Source organism: Corylus avellana, chromosome ca8, assembly GCF_901000735.1.
Source record: "Corylus avellana chromosome ca8, CavTom2PMs-1.0".
Lineage (NCBI taxonomy): Eukaryota > Viridiplantae > Streptophyta > Magnoliopsida > Fagales > Betulaceae > Corylus > Corylus avellana.
The window spans coordinates 24,350,265-24,371,705 of record NC_081548.1 but is presented as its reverse complement, the minus strand read 5'-3'; the positions used below and the strand labels follow the sequence as shown (position 1 = coordinate 24,371,705).

General features: G+C 36.6%; 4 protein-coding genes across 4 annotated transcripts; all 4 read left to right on the top strand.

Annotated features, from left to right (window-relative positions):
• The first annotated feature begins 1,784 nt into the window (after window positions 1-1,784).
• LOC132189166 (L-ascorbate oxidase homolog) lies at window positions 1,785-7,440 on the top strand. Its single transcript, XM_059603751.1, has 8 exons — window positions 1,785-2,069; window positions 2,196-2,305; window positions 3,555-3,825; window positions 4,727-4,829; window positions 5,531-5,876; window positions 6,047-6,412; window positions 6,586-6,664; window positions 6,954-7,440. The coding sequence occupies exons 1-8, from the start codon at window positions 1,917-1,919 to the stop codon at window positions 7,164-7,166; spliced, it is 1,641 nt and encodes a 546-aa protein (XP_059459734.1). The 5' UTR covers window positions 1,785-1,916; the 3' UTR covers window positions 7,167-7,440.
• Window positions 7,441-9,497: 2,057 nt separating this feature from the next.
• LOC132189445 (T-complex protein 1 subunit beta) lies at window positions 9,498-15,108 on the top strand. The gene is made up of 12 exons (XM_059604185.1): window positions 9,498-9,615; window positions 9,921-9,978; window positions 10,094-10,150; window positions 10,338-10,403; window positions 10,513-10,624; window positions 10,887-11,015; window positions 11,328-11,399; window positions 11,712-11,827; window positions 12,089-12,165; window positions 12,513-12,998; window positions 13,721-14,036; window positions 14,585-15,108. The coding sequence occupies exons 2-12, from the start codon at window positions 9,973-9,975 to the stop codon at window positions 14,729-14,731; spliced, it is 1,584 nt and encodes a 527-aa protein (XP_059460168.1). The 5' UTR covers window positions 9,498-9,615; window positions 9,921-9,972; the 3' UTR covers window positions 14,732-15,108.
• Window positions 15,109-16,387: 1,279 nt separating this feature from the next.
• Window positions 16,388-19,856, top strand: LOC132189012 (enoyl-CoA hydratase 2, peroxisomal-like). The gene is made up of 11 exons (XM_059603479.1): window positions 16,388-16,561; window positions 16,679-16,701; window positions 16,792-16,897; window positions 17,189-17,250; window positions 17,413-17,485; window positions 17,788-17,827; window positions 18,160-18,232; window positions 18,300-18,450; window positions 18,618-18,688; window positions 19,296-19,469; window positions 19,616-19,856. The coding sequence occupies exons 1-11, from the start codon at window positions 16,505-16,507 to the stop codon at window positions 19,701-19,703; spliced, it is 918 nt and encodes a 305-aa protein (XP_059459462.1). The 5' UTR covers window positions 16,388-16,504; the 3' UTR covers window positions 19,704-19,856.
• A 52-nt stretch (window positions 19,857-19,908) lies between these two features.
• Window positions 19,909-21,441, top strand: LOC132189013 (enoyl-CoA hydratase 2, peroxisomal-like). Its single transcript, XM_059603480.1, has 5 exons — window positions 19,909-20,496; window positions 20,614-20,636; window positions 20,727-20,832; window positions 21,126-21,187; window positions 21,350-21,441. Exons 1-5 carry the CDS (start codon window positions 20,440-20,442, stop codon window positions 21,426-21,428), a joined length of 327 nt encoding a protein of 108 aa, XP_059459463.1. The 5' UTR covers window positions 19,909-20,439; the 3' UTR covers window positions 21,429-21,441.

Genomic DNA, 21,441 nt, shown 5'->3' with positions numbered 1-21,441 from the left:
GTAACCAACCCAAGCAGTTTGAGATTATGACCATTTATTTTGTTGATTTGCTTGCTATTAGTAAAACGCTTTAAGCCCGCCTAACAGCCCACGACAGCTAGATAATGGTTTTTAAATAATAGACAACATATATATATATATATATATATATATATATGGTTAGATGTAACAAAATATAATTTAAATAATTTATCTCAATTTTAAGTAAACTTGAGAGGATCCTGGCTATTTCAATATGAATAGGTCTTGTGCTTAAATTACATAATGTTCATGCAGAAAATGGCATGTCAATTCCTACAGAAGCTAAGATCATGTTAAAGAAGGTCAAACGTGATTTTATGCGTAACGTTAAATGATAATGATTAATTGTTGTATATTCTTGCTACTTATTAGTGTGCCCAGTTCGTCAGAAGCAAAAGAACAAAAGTGAGAGCTTTGGTGGTTTCTACTTTCTAGTGAGTCATAGTTCCTGCACCGACGGTTCTATAATATTAATATTAATAGTTTCTGAAAAATTCTATAAATCTCTCATCATCGAGGTTCTAATTAGATCTCAACAGAGAGGGGAGGGGGCAGGGGGGGAGTTGTGATGGAACTGAACCTTCACTTTTTCTTTTTCTTTTTCTTTATTTATTTGTCGTTGTTATCTCATGATGTCATCTGTACCTCCGCTTGACAGCCAAAAGAATCCCCCTATCATTTCAACATATGATTACCGGTATTTAATTACCATATTGTTGAGGGCACAAATTTTTCATTCATATTGGCTTCAAGAAAATAAATATATGAATTAAGTTGATATCTGTTTTTTAAAAATACCTAAATAATTCTAAAATAAAAATATTATTTTTAGCATTATTTTTTAAAAGAAATATATACAAATAGAAACGAAAAACTGTGTATTAACCAGAAACATTAATACCTTATCCATGCGATAATTTGGATCCTTCTTGTTTGTTTGTATACCTGTTCCCGACCATTTGGGCTTTAGGAACTTCAACGTAGTAGTACTATTCTCACAAACCCATCGTGACCCCAACCAACACGACCATTCCTGCTCGTAAATTGCTCAGATAGGGACTGATCACAGTTCTTTGATTTGAATTGTAGTTTGTCCAACTGTTGTAATGGAGTCCACTTCTAGGTTGTAGGTGTTTAAGTAATTAGAGTCCCCCCTTTGTCAACATAGTGTGCCTGTCTATGACTCAAATTTTTGAAATAAATAATGATTTACCAAAATATTATAGTGTTTTAAAGAGGTTCAATTGACTAAAAATCAAGCCTTATGAAGCAGCGAAGGTTATTAGTTTGAATTTACCTCCCTCTTTTCTCTTATCACAGTATCATAGCAACGTGAGAAAGAATGTTAAAATATTAATTAAACAATTTTTTATTAATTTAAACTTTTGAAATAAATAAAAGTTTATTAACTTCCTATTATGCTTCTGTTGTCTTACACTAAATATTCCCAACAATTCAACAAACATTGAATTGGACTTCATATATATATATATATATGAATTGGACAGAAATACAAGTGAATAATGTAATTAAAGAAGTGAGGGCCATGGCTGTTAAAACTCGTCACATGCAATTTCGCTTCCAAACAAAACCACCCCCGCAGTTGCAAAACCCAAAACAAACCCATGTGATGTGGGAGACACATATACAGGCACGGTTCAAATGTGAAACGTTGGACCCCACCACCGACACCCCTAATATATTTTCTTTCCATTTTTCCTTTCTATTTTCCCTCCTTTTCTTTTACGGCTACACCTACACATCACCAACACCACCTCTGTACCGCACTTAAATATGCGCCATATCTCTCATCATCGCTCATCACCTCTTCTTTAAAACTTCCTCTATCTCTTTCAACTTCCCCAACTAGTATTCTTCAACTTTCTCGTTGGAAAATGCCACTATACTTAGCGGGAGGAGCTGCTCTCACTGCCCTGCTATGTCTCACGGCTTCTCTCTTTGCATTCGTTGCGGCTGAAGATCCCTACAGGTTCTTCAACTGGAATGTCACTTACGGTGACATATACCCGCTCGGCGTCCGCCAGCAGGTTTGTAAATTCAGATCTGATCCATTTTTGTTCAATTTTGTGATCTGTACGTGTTGTGCTTTAATTTGCTTGAATGATCCTGTTCGTCGGATCTAATCTAATCAAAATTACGCTAATGCGTTGTAGGGAATTCTCATCAATGGCCAATTCCCTGGCCCGGATATTCACTCCGTTACCAATGACAACCTCATCATCAACGTGTTTAACAGTTTGGATGAGCCCTTCCTCCTTTCCTGGTACACACCCTCTCTCTCTCCCTCTTATCTCTCTCTCTGTAAGTAGAAAGATCATGTGCAGTGAGTTGCGCGCCCTTCGTAAAAGACAAAACTGCCCAAGTCAGCTTAAGGCCACATTTTAATTCTTGCCCTTCTGTAAACGGCATATATATTCTTTTTTAATTAAGAGAATGTCTATGATTTGCTTGGTTTTCACATTATCTTTTTCATATATTTAATTTTTTAATAATGCTATAAGTCACATTTTTAGATCCGGTTAATTGGGTCGGATTTGGTTATAATTTTTTTAAAAAATTTATTTATATAATGGGCCCCGTGACAGACTTTGTTATGGGAGGTTTCTAGACACTAGCTTAGGAGTGAGGTTTCTATAAACGGAAAGTGACTGACGGGAATAATACATGAGCCGATTAATCGGAAACATTAATATGTCCCTAAACCTACTTTATTTAGACCACCCAATTTCGTTTTCTGTTTATATTTAGCTGTCTTCCACTCGAGGACTTTTAGAATAGACCACTAACTCGAGGACTTGGGGAATTGGGATTGTGACCTTTGTTTATGGGTCAAGACCCTTCACATCCCAAAGTTAATTGCATGTCTCAGAAATCAAAATTTTTTTTTTTTTTTTTTTTTTTCGTTTGGTGAGCTGAGTGTCCATCAAATGTTCATTTATTTTTGGGCTAAAATAACTAGTTGGAAGCAGCACAATTTTTTTTTTTTTTTTTATCCTTTTTGTTGGCTATTAGACCATAAAGCATTGGATTGGGCCAATTTTTTACCCATTTCAAATTTGATTTATTATTTTCTCGGATACTGCTGTATTTGGGGCGTTTGATGTCACCTCCTTCTATTTTATCTTGTTTCTTGTAATTTTATCCCACCTATATATAAATAAAAAGCTTGGGAAATGTCTCTCAAAAAAGTGAGACAAAAACCTTTTCCCATTTAATGTTGATTAGTTATAGGTCATTTCAGACCAAATCCTCAGGCAATCACGCTTTACATTAGCATGATTGGGAAGCTACCGGTCCCATTCATTATCCTGCACATGAAAAATCATTGCTCATTGAACTTGGACATGTGCAAAAAGTTGACTTTTAATGCACGCAAAAAATGTATACTTTTTTTTTTATTGCCGCATGCATCAGAGCAGGCTTCTAGTAAGAATGGTTGTTAGTGATTTGCAAAATAAATTATAGTTTGCTTGGTTATAATTGTAATTTTTTTTTTTTGGTGGAAAATATAGGAATGGAATTCAAAATAGGAGGAACTCGTTTGTGGATGGTGTATATGGAACAACATGCCCAATACCCCCTGGGAAGAACTTCACATACATGCTCCAAGTGAAGGATCAGATTGGGAGCTTTTACTACTTCCCTTCTCTTCAATTCCACAAGGCTGCTGGTGGTTTTGGAGGCATCAGGATCCTTAGCAGGCCAAGAATTCCTGTCCCCTTCCCAGATCCCGCTGGTGATTACACTGTTCTCATTGGAGATTGGTACAAGGCCAATCACACGGTAATTGGCTTCTCTTATTAAAAATATATAATGAGAATTATGTACTCTAAAACTTCTCCCACTCATGTGAGAGAAAAAAATTGTGCTTAAACTATTATCCTAAGCATGTTCGTCTCTTACTTGGGAAGGACTGGAAGATTCATAGATAACATGAAATTATCTATTAGGCTTATAATGAAATAACGACATTTTTTATTAGGCTTTAATGCGATCGGCCACATGGGCGGGGGATTTGCTGGGATTGTGACCTTGTGTTTGCTGTCGGTAGCATGCCATGAATAATAAACATCTTGACTTTTTAGTCATACTTCTGTTCTTGCCAGCTGTTTTCCTGACCCTTCTTCATATTGTTGGAAAAACAGCTACATAATAGGTAGTCCCAATACAGAATGACCCACTATTGATTTTTAGTTCAAAATATCGTAAAAACAGGGTTGAGTTTTAACCACTTGAAATAGCATTTTCTTTTTATAAGTTTCTCTCTTCTTCTTCTTTTTTTTCGGTTTTTTTTTTTTTTTTTAAATCACACTTGTTCGGATGGGAACCTATTAATGAATAAGCTGTTTTTTTTTTGGCGGGCCACATGACATGTTACTTTTCATAAATGTCAAGCCCACTGTGACATGGCTTCCTTCAGATTACAGGCCATGTTTTGTGGGTCACACTCTCACACATGTTGTCTCCTCGGTGAATTCCTGTGACCAAAAGGCCAAATGGTACTCTTTTGGAAATGGGAATGTTCAAGCGAGGCCTCAGAACATGTAGTTCCATATGTGTCCAACTCACGCCATGTTACCCGGTGTGTGTGGTGTGATACTTGAGAGTGTGAACAATAGAATTATTCTTATAATTGAAGCCCAATCTTGTTCATTTTGTGATGAATTTATGCGTGTTTATGCAGAATTTGAAGGCTATTCTAGATCGCGGTAAGAAGCTGCCTTTTCCCGATGGAATTCTTATCAACGGCCGTGGGCCTGGTGGTGCCTATTTCAATGTGGAACAAGGTACCATCTCATTCCAAATCTACCAAAACTTGTCATATATAGGAAATTTCTGCTAGACTATTTGCTTGCTACCTTTGTCCAATTGCATTTATTTGCCATTTTGTTCCATTTTCTGTTTTCCCCTTTGGTACATTTATTTCACATTTTAAAACTAAGTCAATAAAATCTCTTTACTCTAAAGTCTGCTGGGCCAAAAAAAAAATCATTTTTGAGACATGCTCTTTGGACTGAGTAAGACTTTTCATTTTGTTTTGTGTGTGCACATGACTCAAGTAAGAGTGTTACTTCAGTAATTGGAGATGCGTGACACACCCAACTTGCATTTTGTCCGCATAAGACACAAACCAAAGGCATATCGTGTAAGGCTTTGTGTGTGGGAAATGTAAAGAGACAATTCTCTATGCTAGATCTTACAATTATTTGTTAGATTAGGATATTTTGTATGCAATATTTTTGCATTCACAATGTACTAAATCACCTTCATTTTATTTGATCCAACATTTTTTACCCAAAAATTAAATTAAAAAAAAAAAAATCCAACAATTGATCAACAACGGTAGCACCAAATTTTCTTCGATGAAATTTCTTTTGGCTCATTAGAGATTCATTGGTCGTAATAGTGATACAATGAGTAATATTTGCTTTGCTTTTAATCCCTATTCATGCCTGACCATACATTCTGCTATGATCTCTATTTACAGGAAAAACCTACAGGCTTAGAATATCAAATGTCGGGTTGCAAAATTCCCTCAACTTTCGCATTCAAGGCCACACGTTGAAGTTGGTGGAAGTAGAAGGAACTCACACCCTTCAGACTACTTTCTCCTCGCTTGACGTTCATGCTGGCCAATCTTACTCCGTTCTAGTTACAGCGGATCAGCCTGCACAAGAGTATTATGTTGTGGTTTCCACTCGTTTCACCTCTCCGATCCTCACCACCACAGGTGTTCTTCATTACAGTAACTCTGCCGGCCAAGTCTCAGGCCCACCCCCTGGTGGTCCTACCATCCAGATTGACTGGTCTCTGAACCAAGCTCGCTCTATCAGGTATTATAACGATTCAAAAAAAACGTTAGTCGCATCTGCTTTATCACTCTAAAATGACTATCCTCTTTTAGAGTACAAAAGTGCACAAATTGTAATTTTTTTTTCTAAGCAAATTGTCACAAACTATTTGTTTTTGATGTACATGAAGCTAATGAGCACATAAATTCCAGGACTAATCTTACTGCAAGTGGACCAAGGCCGAACCCCCAAGGCTCATATCACTATGGCCTCATTAACACAACCAGAACTATCAGGCTACAAAATTCAGCTGGTCAGGTCAACGGCAAGCAAAGATACGCAGTTAACAGTGTATCATTTATCCCAGCAGACACCCCCCTAAAGCTTGCCGATTACTTCCAAATTGGAGGAGTTTATCGCCCTGGGAGTATAGCTAACAACCCTTACGGTGGTGGAATCTACATTGACACATCGGTGATGAATACTGACTACAGAGCATTCATTGAGATCGTGTTCGAAAACCCTGAGGATTTGATTCAGAGCTGGCACCTCGATGGCTACTCTTTCTGGGTCGTTGGGTAAGCTCACTACTTACTAATATAATACACGGGCTCCATGCTTGATCATTTGTATGTGTTATTTCGTCTTATCTTTCGTGTATGCTTCATGAGGTTGATTTATGAATCATTTCATGCCTTTTTCTTGGTTGGTTTTTCTTGCTTTGATTAATATCCAAAAATTCGTAATGCAGCATGGATGGAGGGCAGTGGACTACAGCTAGTAGAAATCAGTACAATCTCCGAGATGCAGTTGCACGTTGCACCACTCAGGTGAGGTTCAACACCATATTTGCTAATTGGAATATGCTAGCCAGAGAACAATACTCTCTTGAGTGGCCGTGTCACGTCAGTCTAAAAAACCTCTCTTGGGTGGTCGGCCACTCCAACTGAACTTTCGGGAGGGTCATACCATCCTTAGAGCTGTCTGAGATGGTTACGACTACTCCCAATGAGCCATCACGACCACACCCGACATGCTATCTGGTGGTGCGGACCAGAAGATGTGGGGACATTTTTTTATACCGTGAATATAATAATGTTTCTTGCTTTGTGAGTGCAGGTGTATCCCAAGTCATGGACTGCTATATACTTGGCGCTGGATAATGTAGGAATGTGGAACTTGAGATCTGAGTTCTGGGCGCGACAATATCTTGGACAACAATTTTATTTGCGGGTTTATACAACATCAACTTCACTTAGGGATGAATACCCCATTCCAAAAAATGCACTACTTTGTGGTAGGGCTCAGGGCCGACACACACGACCCTTCTGAGGTTGCTAGCAATAAAAGGATCCCACGAGGCTTGTCTAGTGTCTACCTTAGTTGGAGTAAGAGTACGGTGTTGCTTCTAATACTATTATTATTATTATTGGGTTATTATATTTAATGTGATAATGCAAAAGTGTAATTAGGACTCTAAATGACCTTAGCTCAAGGTCACATTCTTTCCTAGAACTACCGTATCTCCTTTGTTGTCATTCAAGTTTTCATACCAACATTATAATTATATTAAGTGAGGTGATTCTCTTGTTGCCTTTCTAGTTTTTTCATAATTTGTTCCAGCCTTCGAGTTCCGGCCTTCGAATTGTCAAATTATTAAATTGTCACTTATCTTAAAAGATTAAAAGTTTAGACTTGTAGAAAATAATGAATTTAATTATTTAATTAATAATACTTATTTTTAATAAGTGAGGCAGAACATGTAAAATTAGAGTTTGAACTCAAGACTTCTTATGTGTTTAGTATTATGTTAAATCATCATTTATTTTAAAAGCTTGAGGTGATAAGAAATTATGAATTTAATCAATATTCCAATACAAATATGATGCAAATAATAAAGTATAAAAACTAAGCACCTTATGTGTAAGCCCTCTTGGGGGACCCAGTGTTTTCGTTGACGACTTTCATGGGCTTGCGCACGTTTTCTCATCTCAGGCTGGGTTTCAACTCCGATACCATATATAACACTCCGCTCCAAGTGGTATGTTCTTATCCATTTTGGGTCTCAGTTTGTACAGTTTTATTATTGGGTTTGCTTCAAAATGCCTCATACCATTTAGAAATAGCATACTCTATATAAGCAAATTCCATTTTTTACACATAGCCAATGTGAGATGCCATATAAGTGATATTTAGTTCATTATACTGAATATCCAAGTTCATTCATCCTCTTTTATAGTCGCTTACAGTGTCAAAGTCGTCATTTGTGCTGAACTAACTTGGTAGTGGTACATACGCAATAAAACAATTATGGAGAATGTCATGTAACCATGCACTTATTATAGACCAGTCATGGATTGGTTTGCTATTCTAGCCTTTCTAGGCATATGCCCTCTAACGATCAGAGAAAAATGCTAGCTATATATGTACTATCATTCCTAAATAATTAGTAAAGTTGTAATTTGAGCTTTTAAAATTCGGTTTTACATAATAAGGAACCAATGTAAGACTTATGTGACGTTTGTCAAACACCACCATTCCACAAAACATATTCATCTCATTTTTCCAAAAAAATTAATATGAAAACATTCTTACTTTTTATATCACATCATTTACTTTTTATTACTATTCAAATAAAAAAATCAATATAAAACAAATTTTTTTTCACTTTTCGATACTATTTTCTCATATCATTATTAATATTTTGTTTAATTTAAAACAAATAAACAATGCCGTGTTGCCATATTGTTTAACAAACAAGGCCTAAGTACGCATGAGCTCCTTTATACGTTACCCACCTATGTGGGCTAATCATCTTTTCAATATTAAACTGAGGTGTTAATTATATGCCTTGTCCCCACTCTAGCTGCAAAAATGGTAATCGAAATCCACTTTGTTCCACACCTTCCTGGATTGAGGGGAAAAAAGGGGGTAAGGTTTTCATATAAGACATGGAACATCATTTTAACTTAAAATCTTAATCTCATGAATTTTGGTTTAGTTATACTATATCCATCATTTATTTTGTAATTGTATTTATATATATTCCAACAATCTATATGAAAAAACCCATATAGTTAAGTTGTTAAAATGAGACTTGGTACCGTACTACCATGTAGCCGCCTTATCCAATTAGCCTTAAACGGCAAAAAAAAAATTGATGCCATTGATATCATTAGCACCGTATTATAATTTTTTTTAAAAAAAAAGTCTGATATTTGGTAGATTGAAGGCTTACTTGATGGGTATGAAAATTGTTAAATCATTAGTTATTTTAAAATAGATAAAAAATAGTAAATTTAATCATTTAATTAATATATTAACATGTATATTTAAATTTCTCTTGGACAAGTGAAACTTAAATCGATGGAAAAAGTAAATTAAATTAGTTAATTAACTTATTAGGTTGAAGAAATCGATAGCTTGGTGAGAGGAAATGTTGAAAAGAAAAAGAAAAAAAAAAAAAAAAGAAGGGGAAACTCATTTGTGTATCTCCAATTACAGCCCATTAATTCCTTAGGAAAATAAAATAAGTAGGCCCATTTCAGGGGAAATTCTCGAGACTTCGCCAACGGCCCACCTTGCGCTTGTCTAGCCCACAGACATCACACAGTTGTATGTGCGGTGTTTTAGCTTATAATAGATGGCCCAGAGATTCGAAGTCGAGGAACACCATAGAACCTAGTGCCTGTTACTCTTTACTAGAGAGAAGCCCCGTGCGACGCCGTAATTAGTTTCGGCGGGATCGAGTCTCTCAAACTTCGCTATTCTTCGAGATCAGGTAATGGCGTGACTCAACTTTAGGGTTTCGTTGGGTTTTCTGAAAGTTAGGGTTCTTAGTTCGTTTTTCGTTTCTATTTGCAGCATCGAACACAAGCTTTTACTGCTAATCTCACTCTTGAACCCATAATAATAGTGTGTTATGAGGAGTACTTTCTTTGTTCCTTCCTCGTTTGTTTGGTTCTTGAGAAAATGAAAGAAAGAAAAAGAAAATGCTGAAAATCATCCTATATAAATCATATGAAAAACCGTATGCTCGTTTGCAAAGTGTTTAAGTTTCGATTAATTGTGTTAATTTTGTTTCAGATAAATTATTTGAGCATTTCGGTTCCAGCTAACGTCATTTACAGCCCTTACCATGGTGGTATGTTAAATGATGCTAACTCGTTCAGCTTCTGATTTTGTTTATTTCTTTATTTATGATTTTGGTATTATAGTTTGGTTTCAATATCTTTGACTTGCTTGCCCAATGTTTGTAGCTCGACAGAATTTTTAAAGATGATTCTAGTGAAGAAAAGGGGGAGCGTGCCAGAATGGTGAGTCAAATGGGAAAGTGATGGGTGTACACCTTGTTTTTTAGAGCTATATTATTAGTTTATGTGTTTAAAGTTACTTGGGTAAATTTGGATAAAAGTTTTATTATTCGAAGCCATGCGAATCTGTCTTTTGTTTGATGTGTTCAATATGAACAAAATGTCTAAATTCGTTTCTTTCTGTATTTAGGCATCATTTATTGGTGGAATGGCGATTGCTGACTTGGTCAAGACAACCTTGGGGCCAAAGGGGATGGTAAGTTTTTTCATACTTGAGTGTGTTGTCAAATGAGATGATGTTGTTCTTTTAGGCCATTAGCTCAGTTCTTAATTTATGGCCTGCTTGTTGATTTGTATTTTTTCAGGATAAAATTTTACAATCAACAGGTAGGGGACGTGAAGTCACGGTTACAAATGATGGTGCCACCATTTTGAAGTCCCTTCATATTGACAACCCAGCTGCTAAAGTTCTTGTTGGTATCCTTGCATTTGTTCTTTTGCTTGATGACATGGCTTGTGATTGTCATGGTTCGAGAATTCTTTTTTCGTTATGATTATTGATCTTTTTGATGTTTGATAAAGATCTTTGTTTAAGCAAATGGTGTGTTTTGTATAAGTATCTGTTGATGGAACGTTTACTAGTGCGATTTACCATGTCTACATCGAATATGGTAATGTGACAAGTGGGAGTTTTTTGAATAAGATATCACTCGGTGGTCATCCTTAATTCATGTCTCAGACATTTCAAAAGTTCAAGATGATGAAGTTGGTGATGGGACAACTTCTGTTGTTGTTTTGGCTGGGGAACTCTTAAGGGAGGCTGAAAAGCTTGTTGCAGCAAAGATACACCCAATGACAATCATATCAGGTCTGGGCCAATTGAGGCATGCCTTCATTCTATAGTCTGACTTGCTTTCCAGTTTATTTTTCAAAAGTGTAAAAATGTTATATTTGGAGAATATTTTGGAAGTTACTTCACTTTGCTGCTAGCTGTAAAAGAAATGCTGCCAGGCTGATAAATCATTCTCTCTCTCTCTCTCTCGATTAGAATTATTCTTTTGTCTCAACTTCTGTCTCTATATTGAACCCTTTTGCAGGCATTTTTCCATTTCTTCATTTGTTCTTATCATAATAAATATGCCCAATACCAGAGTTTCTAATAATTTATTTTCTTATTTAGGTTACCGAATGGCAGCAGAATGTGCGCTCAATGCTTTGTTGCAGAAAGTCATGGATAATAAAGAGGATCCAGGTACTGTTTATTGTTCTACTTCTATATTCACTTTTTATATCATTTTGTTTTTGTTCCAATGGTTTCTTTATTGTGGGAACTGCTTTATTAGTTCTCCTGTTTCCATGAATCAACATTTTGTTTTTATTGAGAACTTTTTGATAGTATGAACTGTTCTGGGCGATGATGGTTGCTTACAAACTAAACTAGATGTATAAATATGGCGCTCTAAACAGGGATTAGAATTTCTAACTCGTGTGATCAGGACTTTAGTTTCTGCACCTTTCCTTGCATAATTGTATGCTTAATACATGTCAGTACTGGATTGTGCAGAGAAATTCAAGTTTGACTTGATGAAGATAGCAATGACTACTTTGAGTTCCAAGATTCTCTCTCAGGATAAGGAACATTTTGCGAAACTGGCTGTAGATGCCGTTATGAGGCTAAAGGTAATTATGAGGCTTATGTAGTTGGGAATAGCTCTAAGTTTGTGATGCAAGTCATCAATTTTTTGAAAGATCCTTGATTTGAGTTTTTAGCCATGTTGTGATTATGTTTTATACTCCGAGTTCTTTTGACTATCTGGTCACATAATAATGTGGCTGTCTTTTTTATTTTTATTTTTTTATTTTTTTTTTTTATTATTATTATTATTATTATTATTATTATTATTATTATTTTCTTTCTGATAGTGCTGTTGGAAATGGCAGGGTAGCACAAACTTAGAGTCCATCCAAATTATTAAGAAGCCTGGAGGATCACTAAAAGATTCCTTTTTGGATGAAGGGTGAGGCATCTAAACTTTCAAGCTTTTCATATTGTAATTATAGTCTGTACTGAGATAAATAGGCATACTTTGCCTTTGCTAGACAATTGGCATAAATTTCCTTATTTTAGGGCTAACACAGGGTTTTATATACCTTTTGGTGAGGTGGAAGTTCTGCAAATATCTTTTTTTTAAGGAAGTTGCTACACTTTATGTTAGATCCATTGTTCTCTTGTTAATCAACTAATTATATGTTCTACCACTTTATTGGAGGATGAGTTACTTCCTTGTATCCTTTCTTCTTGATGATATGTTGTAGCTTTTCCCATGAAATGTTTGTTCTGAACGGGAGTTGTATGCTTTATCAGGTTTATTCTTGACAAGAAAATTGGTATTGGACAACCGAAACGCATAGAAAATGCAAAGATTTTGGTGGCAAACACTGCAATGGACACAGATAAAGTGAAGATCTATGGGGCGCGTGTCCGTGTTGATTCGATGGCTAAGGTTGCCGAGATTGAAGTGGCTGAGAAGGAGAAGATGAGAGAAAAAGTGCAAAAGATTATAGCTCATGGCATCAACTGCTTTGTCAACAGACAGTTGATTTATAATTTTCCTGAAGAACTCTTTGCAGATGCGGGTATACTCGCCATTGAGCATGCGGATTTCGATGGGATTGAGCGCCTTGCTTTAGTTACTGGTGGGGAAATTGCATCAACTTTTGACAATCCAGAATCAGTCAAGCTTGGGCATTGCAAGCTCATTGAGGAAATCATGATTGGTGAGGACAAGTTGATCCACTTTTCTGGTGTTGAATTGGGTCAGGCATGCACAATAGTACTTAGAGGTGCAAGGTATGTTATTTGAATTGTGTGGTTCGCATTTTGATTATGCGGCTCTGTTGTCAAAAGTTGCTTTAGTGTCTGTGCATGTTTTTGTGGTGAGATTTGGTCATTATATGGACTGCAATACTTCAGTCACTGGTTTGAATTATTGTACAAATATTTACAGCATTCATTTACCTACCCTGCTTTTTAAGTCTGGAACTTTGTTATCAAAGTTAAAACCATATACTTTTGAGAAAGCCCTTCATTAGAGCGGCCTGTTGTGTATTCAATTCTGGCAGAACTACCAGGAAATGGGTGTTTGGTAGGAGGGATTTAGGCTGTAAGCAGTTGGTCTTTGAAGTTGGGTCATGTTTTCCATGACTTCACCATGAAGCAAATAGAACACATGCATGCTTTTATTAGTGTTTGCCACTGGTTTAGCTATTCTTTACTTGGGCCAATGGTTTGTGAGGCAGATATGCACCCTGCTTCTGGTCTAGCTATTCTTTACTTAGGCTAATGGTTTGTGTGGCAGATGTACACCCTGCTTCTGTATTGGTAGATCTTCCTTTATCCTGACCGAGTACCAGACTTGGTATAGATAGTCTAGCATTCACATGATTGTTTTCTCCATCAACCTTGTTATTTTGTTTTTCTTTGGCGTATGATAGATTAAATTTTGTTATGACATAGTTGCTGAGATTGCTGATCCTTTGATTTAGTTATGAATAATATATCTTGTTTTGCAGCCACCACGTGCTTGACGAGGCTGAAAGGTCTCTGCATGATGCCTTGTGTGTTCTGTCTCAGACTGTCAATGACAGTAGGGTTTTGCTTGGAGGTGGGTGGCCTGAGATGGTGATGGCAAAGGATGTGGATGAGCTGGCACGGAAGACTCCTGGGAAGAGGTCTCATGCTATCGAAGCTTTTGCACGGGCACTTGTGGCCATTCCAACAATCATCGCTGACAATGCTGGTTTGGACAGTGCTGAGTTGGTTGCTCAACTTCGTGCAGAGCACCACAAGGAGGGATGCACTGCTGGGATTGATGTCATCTCTGGATCTGTGAGTATCTAAAATGGAAATTTTTATTAGGATTGTATCTGGTGCCTGTCTGGTATAACGTTTAATATGGTCTAGCATGGAAAGTAATGTACATTATGCACTATTGATTGATTCACGAGGGGCACTATTCATTACTTGCTATTCAGGGTTTTCTATTATTTTCTTTTCTTTTCTTTTTTGGGACAGTGCCATACTAGTCATTAGGATATATTGTGAGATTGGCTGCAAGGGTTCTCTAACTCCACTTTTTTCGTTTCTTTTTCTAAATGAAAGATTACATATAAAGACTGGGACACTGATTGAGATTCTAGCAGTTACTTTCTTTAGTAACAGATCCAATAGTTGGTAATTTTAGAGTGAACTTTAATTTGTCCTCGACTGGAATTGCCTCTGATCTACAAAATTCGATTTCTGATGTAATTAGTACACCATGGTTTTGGCCCACGTTTTTGTTTCTAATTGCTTGGAAAGTTATTGACTGTTTCTTGCTTGTCTATGAAGTTGCTTCTTTAATTTTTAACTCCCGGTGGCAATTGATGTCATGACAGGTAGGAGATATGGTACAGCTAGGAATCTCTGAAGCATTCAAAGTCAAGCAGGCCGTATTGCTCTCTGCTACTGAAGCTGCTGAGATGATTCTCAGAGTTGATGAAATCATCACTTGTGCTCCTCGGAAGAGAGAAGACAGAATGTGAAGATCCAGTGGATGATTTGGCTAATTAAGGACATCTGTTGTAATACAGTGCCTTCTGGGATTTGAGTATTGTATTGCTATGATGGATGGGACACAGTTGTGGAAAAACTGGTTTGCAATACGGCCTGGTTTTCTTTTGGCCTTTTTTTCTTTTTTGTTTGCAGGGTTTGAGGGAATTGTTGGAAAGGCTAATCATCTGGAATGTTTTCGTTTTGTCGGTGAATTTCTCCTTTCTATTGCTTTCTTAAGCTAATGGCAGTTAGATGTGCAATTTTGATGTAATTCCCTTTCTGAGAAGGGCTATTGAAATGGGGCTTCTGAGTCTTGTGTATGAGAATCCAACATCTTAAGAGACAATGTTATGCATGCCTCTGCTAATGTGTTTTAGCCGTCTTAAAAATATGTTGGAATTTTTTTAAAACCTTTCTGATGCTTGCTGTAATTCTCCTTGCCCTCCGTTTATTTGTTAAGGATAGCTATGGGGCTGTTCCATGGTCGGGCTCCCTATACTTGATCCAGCCTGAAAACGCCTTTTCTATTACCGTTACAAGTGGCTGCTCTGCTTCTGCTGTATGAATTGCGCACCCATTTGTTCAAGTTAGAATCTAAGATCTGATCAACTCTCTCTCTACTTTAGCAGACTTTAGCTTGACTCTGAGGGACATGTGGGCTTTATAAGAAGACCAAAGGAGTGTCTGAGAAGCTCAATGTTCAGGAACCTCTCTGGGCGGCTTCATTCTAATCACTATCAAGGGTTTCTCTCTCTCAGCTTCAATAAACTTGAACACTGAAAACAAGGTGCAAACACGAAATAGAAATTGAGATGCAGTATTAGATAGCTACGTAAATCTCAAATATGAAATGGACAATGAAATTGAGATGCAGTATTAGATAGCTACGTAAATCTCAAATATGAAATGGACATTGTTCGAGCACAACAGGGAAAATAATGTTTTTTTTTTTTTTTTTTTTTAAGCATAATGACTAATGTGTAAGTGTCACATAATCAACCACTTTAATATGTAAGGATTTTTTTCTTCTTTTTCTTTTTCTAGCTAAATTGTAAGAAATATTTTTTTAAAAGTGTAATTCTTCTAATAGCAATGGATCAAACCAATAATCCAATGTGGGCAACACCGGCCTGAGCTTCAATCCAAGCCCAATAAGGGGGCAAGTTCGTGTGGCTCCAGCGCATAAGTTAAGTTGTAATACAAGGACAGGCCCGCCTAGTTGGATCATCTGATTTACACTGTCCAGCAAATAAATAAAAAAATGCATATTACATAAATTCAAGAGCCACACGTCTCATTTGTGATCTTTGAATTTTTTTTAAAAAAATTCTAGCTATGAATTAATACTTTCTAATATTATGAACCGAAAAGAATCCGAATCCCCAAAAGAAAGCCTCTTAATTGAATTGAGGGCTCATTTATCCCAACAAATACAATTAATAACACTAGAAGAAAAATTCCCCAATTATTGGGAATTCCGAATTTCCGACCCACAAGAAAAAGGTATTCACATTTGGAGAAAAAACCAAAATGGGCTCCGGATCCTTTTTACTTATTAGGTGAAAAAAACCAAGTAAATAGAAGGTAGACTTTGTCTTGCCACAAGACAACCTCGAGGGTCGTTCCGTCAACTTCTCTATCCAATCTGACAGGTGTACTTTTTATATTATTTATAGTTTTTGGGAATCCGATAACTCAAATTCGGTCTGGATACATTTGCTTTTACAGCGCTTGGGAAGAATTAAGCACTATCACGGCCACTGATGGCGGACACTTCAGAATTTGATCCCGACCTAATTCGTTCTTACAAATTCCCTGAGGTTTGTCTCTTCTCGATCACTCTGAATTGGTTTGGTTTTCTTGAAGATCGTTTGTTTGTTTTGTTGCTTAATATTTCTTTTCTACTTTGTTGCACACGCGGGATCGATGGACCTCAGACGACATACACCTACACCGAAAGGTGAAGTTCAACTGTAACAGTTCTAAGCGTTTTTGATGTTTTTATCATTTCTTTGCGTTGGCGTGTTAATGGTATATTTCTTGTGATCAGAGATGTAGTGCTCTATGCCTTGGGCGTTGGAGCGTGCGCACGGGACGCCCTTGATGTCGACGAACTTAAGTATGTTTACCATGAAGGTGGGCAACAATTTGTTCAGGTATTGTTAATTCATCCACTATTGAAATAAGCTAGTGCTTTCTAGTTATTTTCCTATGAAATTGTTATTATCACGATTATGATTGATTGATTTTGTTGCTAAGTTATGAAGAGTGTGGTTTCTGAACTGCGATTTTATCATATTTTGAAAATTTACATTTTTAATAACTGCGTTTTGAAATTATTATTTTTTAAAACCTTACAATTGAAACCGCTAAACCGAACAGACACTTAGCATGTTGTTGGTTATTATATAGCTATGATATATTGATATATATATCTTTCTTTGTAGGTCTTGCCAACATTTGCTGCTCTATTTTCGAATGGAAATCTTATTAATCTGCCAGGGTTGCAGTAAGTACTAATTGCATATGAGAAGTTGGAAGGTTTTGCCATACATGTTTCATATGGAAAATGCTCTTTTTGAGTGATTCAGTATTCTCCTTGTATAGTTTCTAGCGTTTTTGGTACGTGGAGGAAAACTAATGGACATTTCTGGTTTTTCCTTGCTACCAGATTTGATCCACGTCTTCTACTGCATGGACAGCAGTACATAGAATTACACAAGCCATTCCCTTCAAGTGCATGTGTATGATTTCTGACCCGAAGCTGTTAATGATGCTTCATAATATTCCTGAATGTGTAATACTTTTGGCTTCCTTCTGCCTGGTCCCCTGTGATCCAACTCTAGAATTTTGGTGGAAATCAAGCCTCTCTCGTTCCTGTTGGGTCTAGATAATGTGTCCACACACAATGTTGATAGTTTCTCTTCTTTTTATTAGCTGTCTGCTATAAAGTGTAAAATCTTCTATTGGTTTTTTTTTAATTTCTTTTCCAGTTGTTTCCTTAAGATTATATTGAATTTCTTATGTTACTATATTGTTGATGCAGATATACAATAAAGTCAGTCTTGCAGGATTGCATGATAAAGGTCTGTATTTGTTAGCGGAAACATTACTAATTTAGCAAGTTTCTGTGTGTATATATATATATATATATATATATATATTATACACACATTTGTGTGTGTATGCACGTGCGTTTGTGTTTTGTAGGACTAAGGAGTTGGCCATATTAAATATGCCCTTGTTCTATTAATCAGAATTCTTCTATATGAAGTTGAGAAATAAAGGCGTGCTTGAGAAAATGGCTGATACTTTTTGTAGCTTCTCTTTTTCCGCTTTCTTATTTTGGTTAAAGAATGTAGTGGTGGTTTCATAAGTAGTGATATAGGGACTTCTTCCTTGTTCGAATTTTGTTTAGGTAAAGCAGCTATTCTTGAGATCGAGACAAAAAGCTATGAGAAAGAGTCTGGGGAATTATTATGCATGAACCGGTAAGTTCTCTTTAAACCTGGGTCAACTCTTCTGCGCAAGTGACTCAGCTAGAATATTTCTTTGCAGGATGACTGTCTTTCTGCGGGGTGCTGGTGGCTTCTCAAAATCATCTGAGCCGTATTCCTACTCAAACTATTCAACCGACAAGGTTTCAGCTGTGAAAATCCCAAAAAGTCAACCATTTACGGTGTTTGAGGATTGTACCCAACCATCTCAGGCATGTATCATTTATTTCATTATTGCTGGAACTGGAGCTGCATAATGGCTGATTATTAATGCCATGGTTTTGTTTTAGTTTATATGCTACAAATTTTGTCAAATTCATTATTCTGAATGTGGAGAGAGAGATTTAAATAATAATGCTATTTTAGTGTTGTTCTGCAGGCATTGCTGTATAGGCTTGCTGGTGACTATAATCCTTTGCATTCAGATCCTATGGTTGCGAAAATTGCAGGGTTGGTACTTCCATACTCCCCTTAATTGCATAACTGATCTTTTATTCAAGTTTTGGTTTCAATTGGGATCTGGTTTGTGCACCCACCATAATGATCTTGGTTTTGTCTTTTTGGCTGCGTTTGGACTTCGAAGAAAACAAATTAACAACTAAATATTAGTTATCTTTATTAGCCAGAAAATCTAGCTGAACTTCAATCTTCAATCACATGAATCAAACCTGCGAAGTTGGTCTTAACCACTCCGGCGAGCATATTTTGCAGTCAACTAGTAGTCTACATTTATAACTTATTGAAACATATAGGTCTATATCTGTACAAATTAGGATCATTATTTGCTTGTTCAAATCCAATTTTGTCTTCCTGATCATTAAAGAGTGTGATAGGAGAAATTATGCATCCACATGGCATTTGAGTGAGCTTGTTTCTATTGTATACTTGAGGGTTTTACTGGGATTTACGAAATGACTTTCTTTTGCGGTTAACCATCATTTTGTGGTCATGGCTGCATTACATGACATGAAGTTGGCTTTATTGTCATGCGAATTATCCAAATGAACCCTGAAGTATTGTGTTTACCTAACTTCTTTCGTTCTAACATTTTGTCTAGGTTCTCACGCCCAATATTGCATGGGTTATGCACACTCGGGTTTGCAGTAAGGGCAATCATTAAATGTCTCTGCCGAGGAGACCCAAACTTGATCAAAAACATATCCGCACGGTTCCTTTTGCATGTGTACCCTGGAGAAACTTTGATCACTGAAATGTGGCTTGAAGGCTTAAGGTAGAACCTTTTTGTGCCATTCATGAAAACATAGGTTTTTTTTTTTTTTTTTTTTTCTTTTAGTAACCAGATGGCTTCAAATATTAACTTCTATGAGTCTTCCATCTAAATGCATGGGAAAGTGAGATCATTGTTTAAATCTGCAGGGTTATATATCAGGTGATGGTGAAAGAACGAAACCGGGCTGTGCTATCTGGCTATGTGGATGTCCATCGTTTAACTTCAGCATTGTGAATTAGTTTAGTGCATAATAAACATACAGACCTTTGATTCTATTTTCATGTGGTCAAAATAATACTTTCTGGAATTTGTTGTCGAAAGAGGGCGTGTTCAGTAAGTGGCTATAAAAGCCTAATATTGTTGTTTAAATCATGACCATCCATTCTCCATCCAACAGCTCGAAATTTATCACGTATCCCACTTAAAAAAAACTTATTAAAAAACATGGGGTGGCTCGGCCACCCCATTTTGCCCTAGGGATGGCCGATGCCACCTCATGGGGCCTTAGGGGGTGGTTCGGCACCTCATGGTTATTGTCTGAGATCCCAATCTTCAGTTAAATACTTTTTGATTCATTATGAATTGAAGAGGATTTGGATCCTTAAGAGAAAGCCTCTTAATTGAGTGGAAGGCTCATTTGTCCCAACAAATACAAATAATAACACTAGGAGAAAAATTCCCCAATTATTGGGAATTCCGAATTTCCGACCCCCAAGAAAAAGATGTTCACATTTGGAGAAGAAACCAAAATGGGCTCCGGATCCGTTACTTATTAGGAGAAAAAAACCTAGTAAATAGAAGGTAAGACTTTGCCTTGCCACAAGGGACGTTCCGTCAACTTCTCTATCCAATCCGACAGGAGTACTTTTTATATTATTTATAGTTTTGGGGAATCCGATAACTCAATTTCGGTCTGGATACATTTGCTTTTACAGCGCTTCGGAGGAATTAAGCACTATCACGGCCACTGATGGCGGACACTGCAGAATTTGATCCCGACCTAATTCGTTCTTACAAATTCCCTGAGGTATGTCTCTTCTCAATCACTCTGAATTGGTTTGGTTTTCTTGAAGATTGTTTGTTTGTTTTGTTGCTTAATATTTCTTTTCTACTTTGTTGCACACGCGGTATCTACGGACCTCAGACGACATACACCTACACCGAAAGGTGAAGTTCAACTGTAACAGTTCTAAGCGTTTCTGATGTTTTTATCATTTCTTTGCGTTGGCATTTTAATGGTATATTTCTTGTGATCAGAGATGTAGTGCTCTATGCCTTGGGCGTTGGAGCGTGCGCGCGGGACGCCCTTGATGTCGACGAGCTTAAGTATGTTTACCATGAAGGTGGGCAACAATTTGTTCAGGTATTGTTAATTCATCCACTATTGAAATAAGCTAGTGCTTTCTAGTTATTTTCTTATGAAATTGTTATTATCACGATTATCATTGATTGATTTTGTTGCTAAGTTATGACGAGTGTGGTTTCTGAACTGCGATTTTATCATATTTTGAAAATTTACATTTTTAATAACTGCGTTTTGAAATTATTATTTTTTAAAACCATACAATTGAAACCGCTAAACCGAACAGACACTTAGCATGTTGTTGGTTATTATATAGCTATGATATATTGATATATATATATCTTTCTTTGTAGGTCTTGCCAACATTTGCTGCTCTATTTTCGAATGGAAATCTTATTAATCTGCCAGGGTTGCAGTAAGTACTAATTGCATATGAGAAATTGGAAGGTTTTGCCATACATGTTTCATATGGAAAATGCTCTTTTTGAGTGATTCAGTATTCTCCTTGTATAGTTTTTAGCGTTTTTGGTACGTGGAGGAAAACTAATGGACATTTCTGGTTTTTCCTTGCTACCAGATTTGATCCACGTCTTCTACTGCATGGACAGCAATACATAGAATTACACAAGCCATTTCCTTCAAGTGCATGTGTATGATTTCTGACCTGAA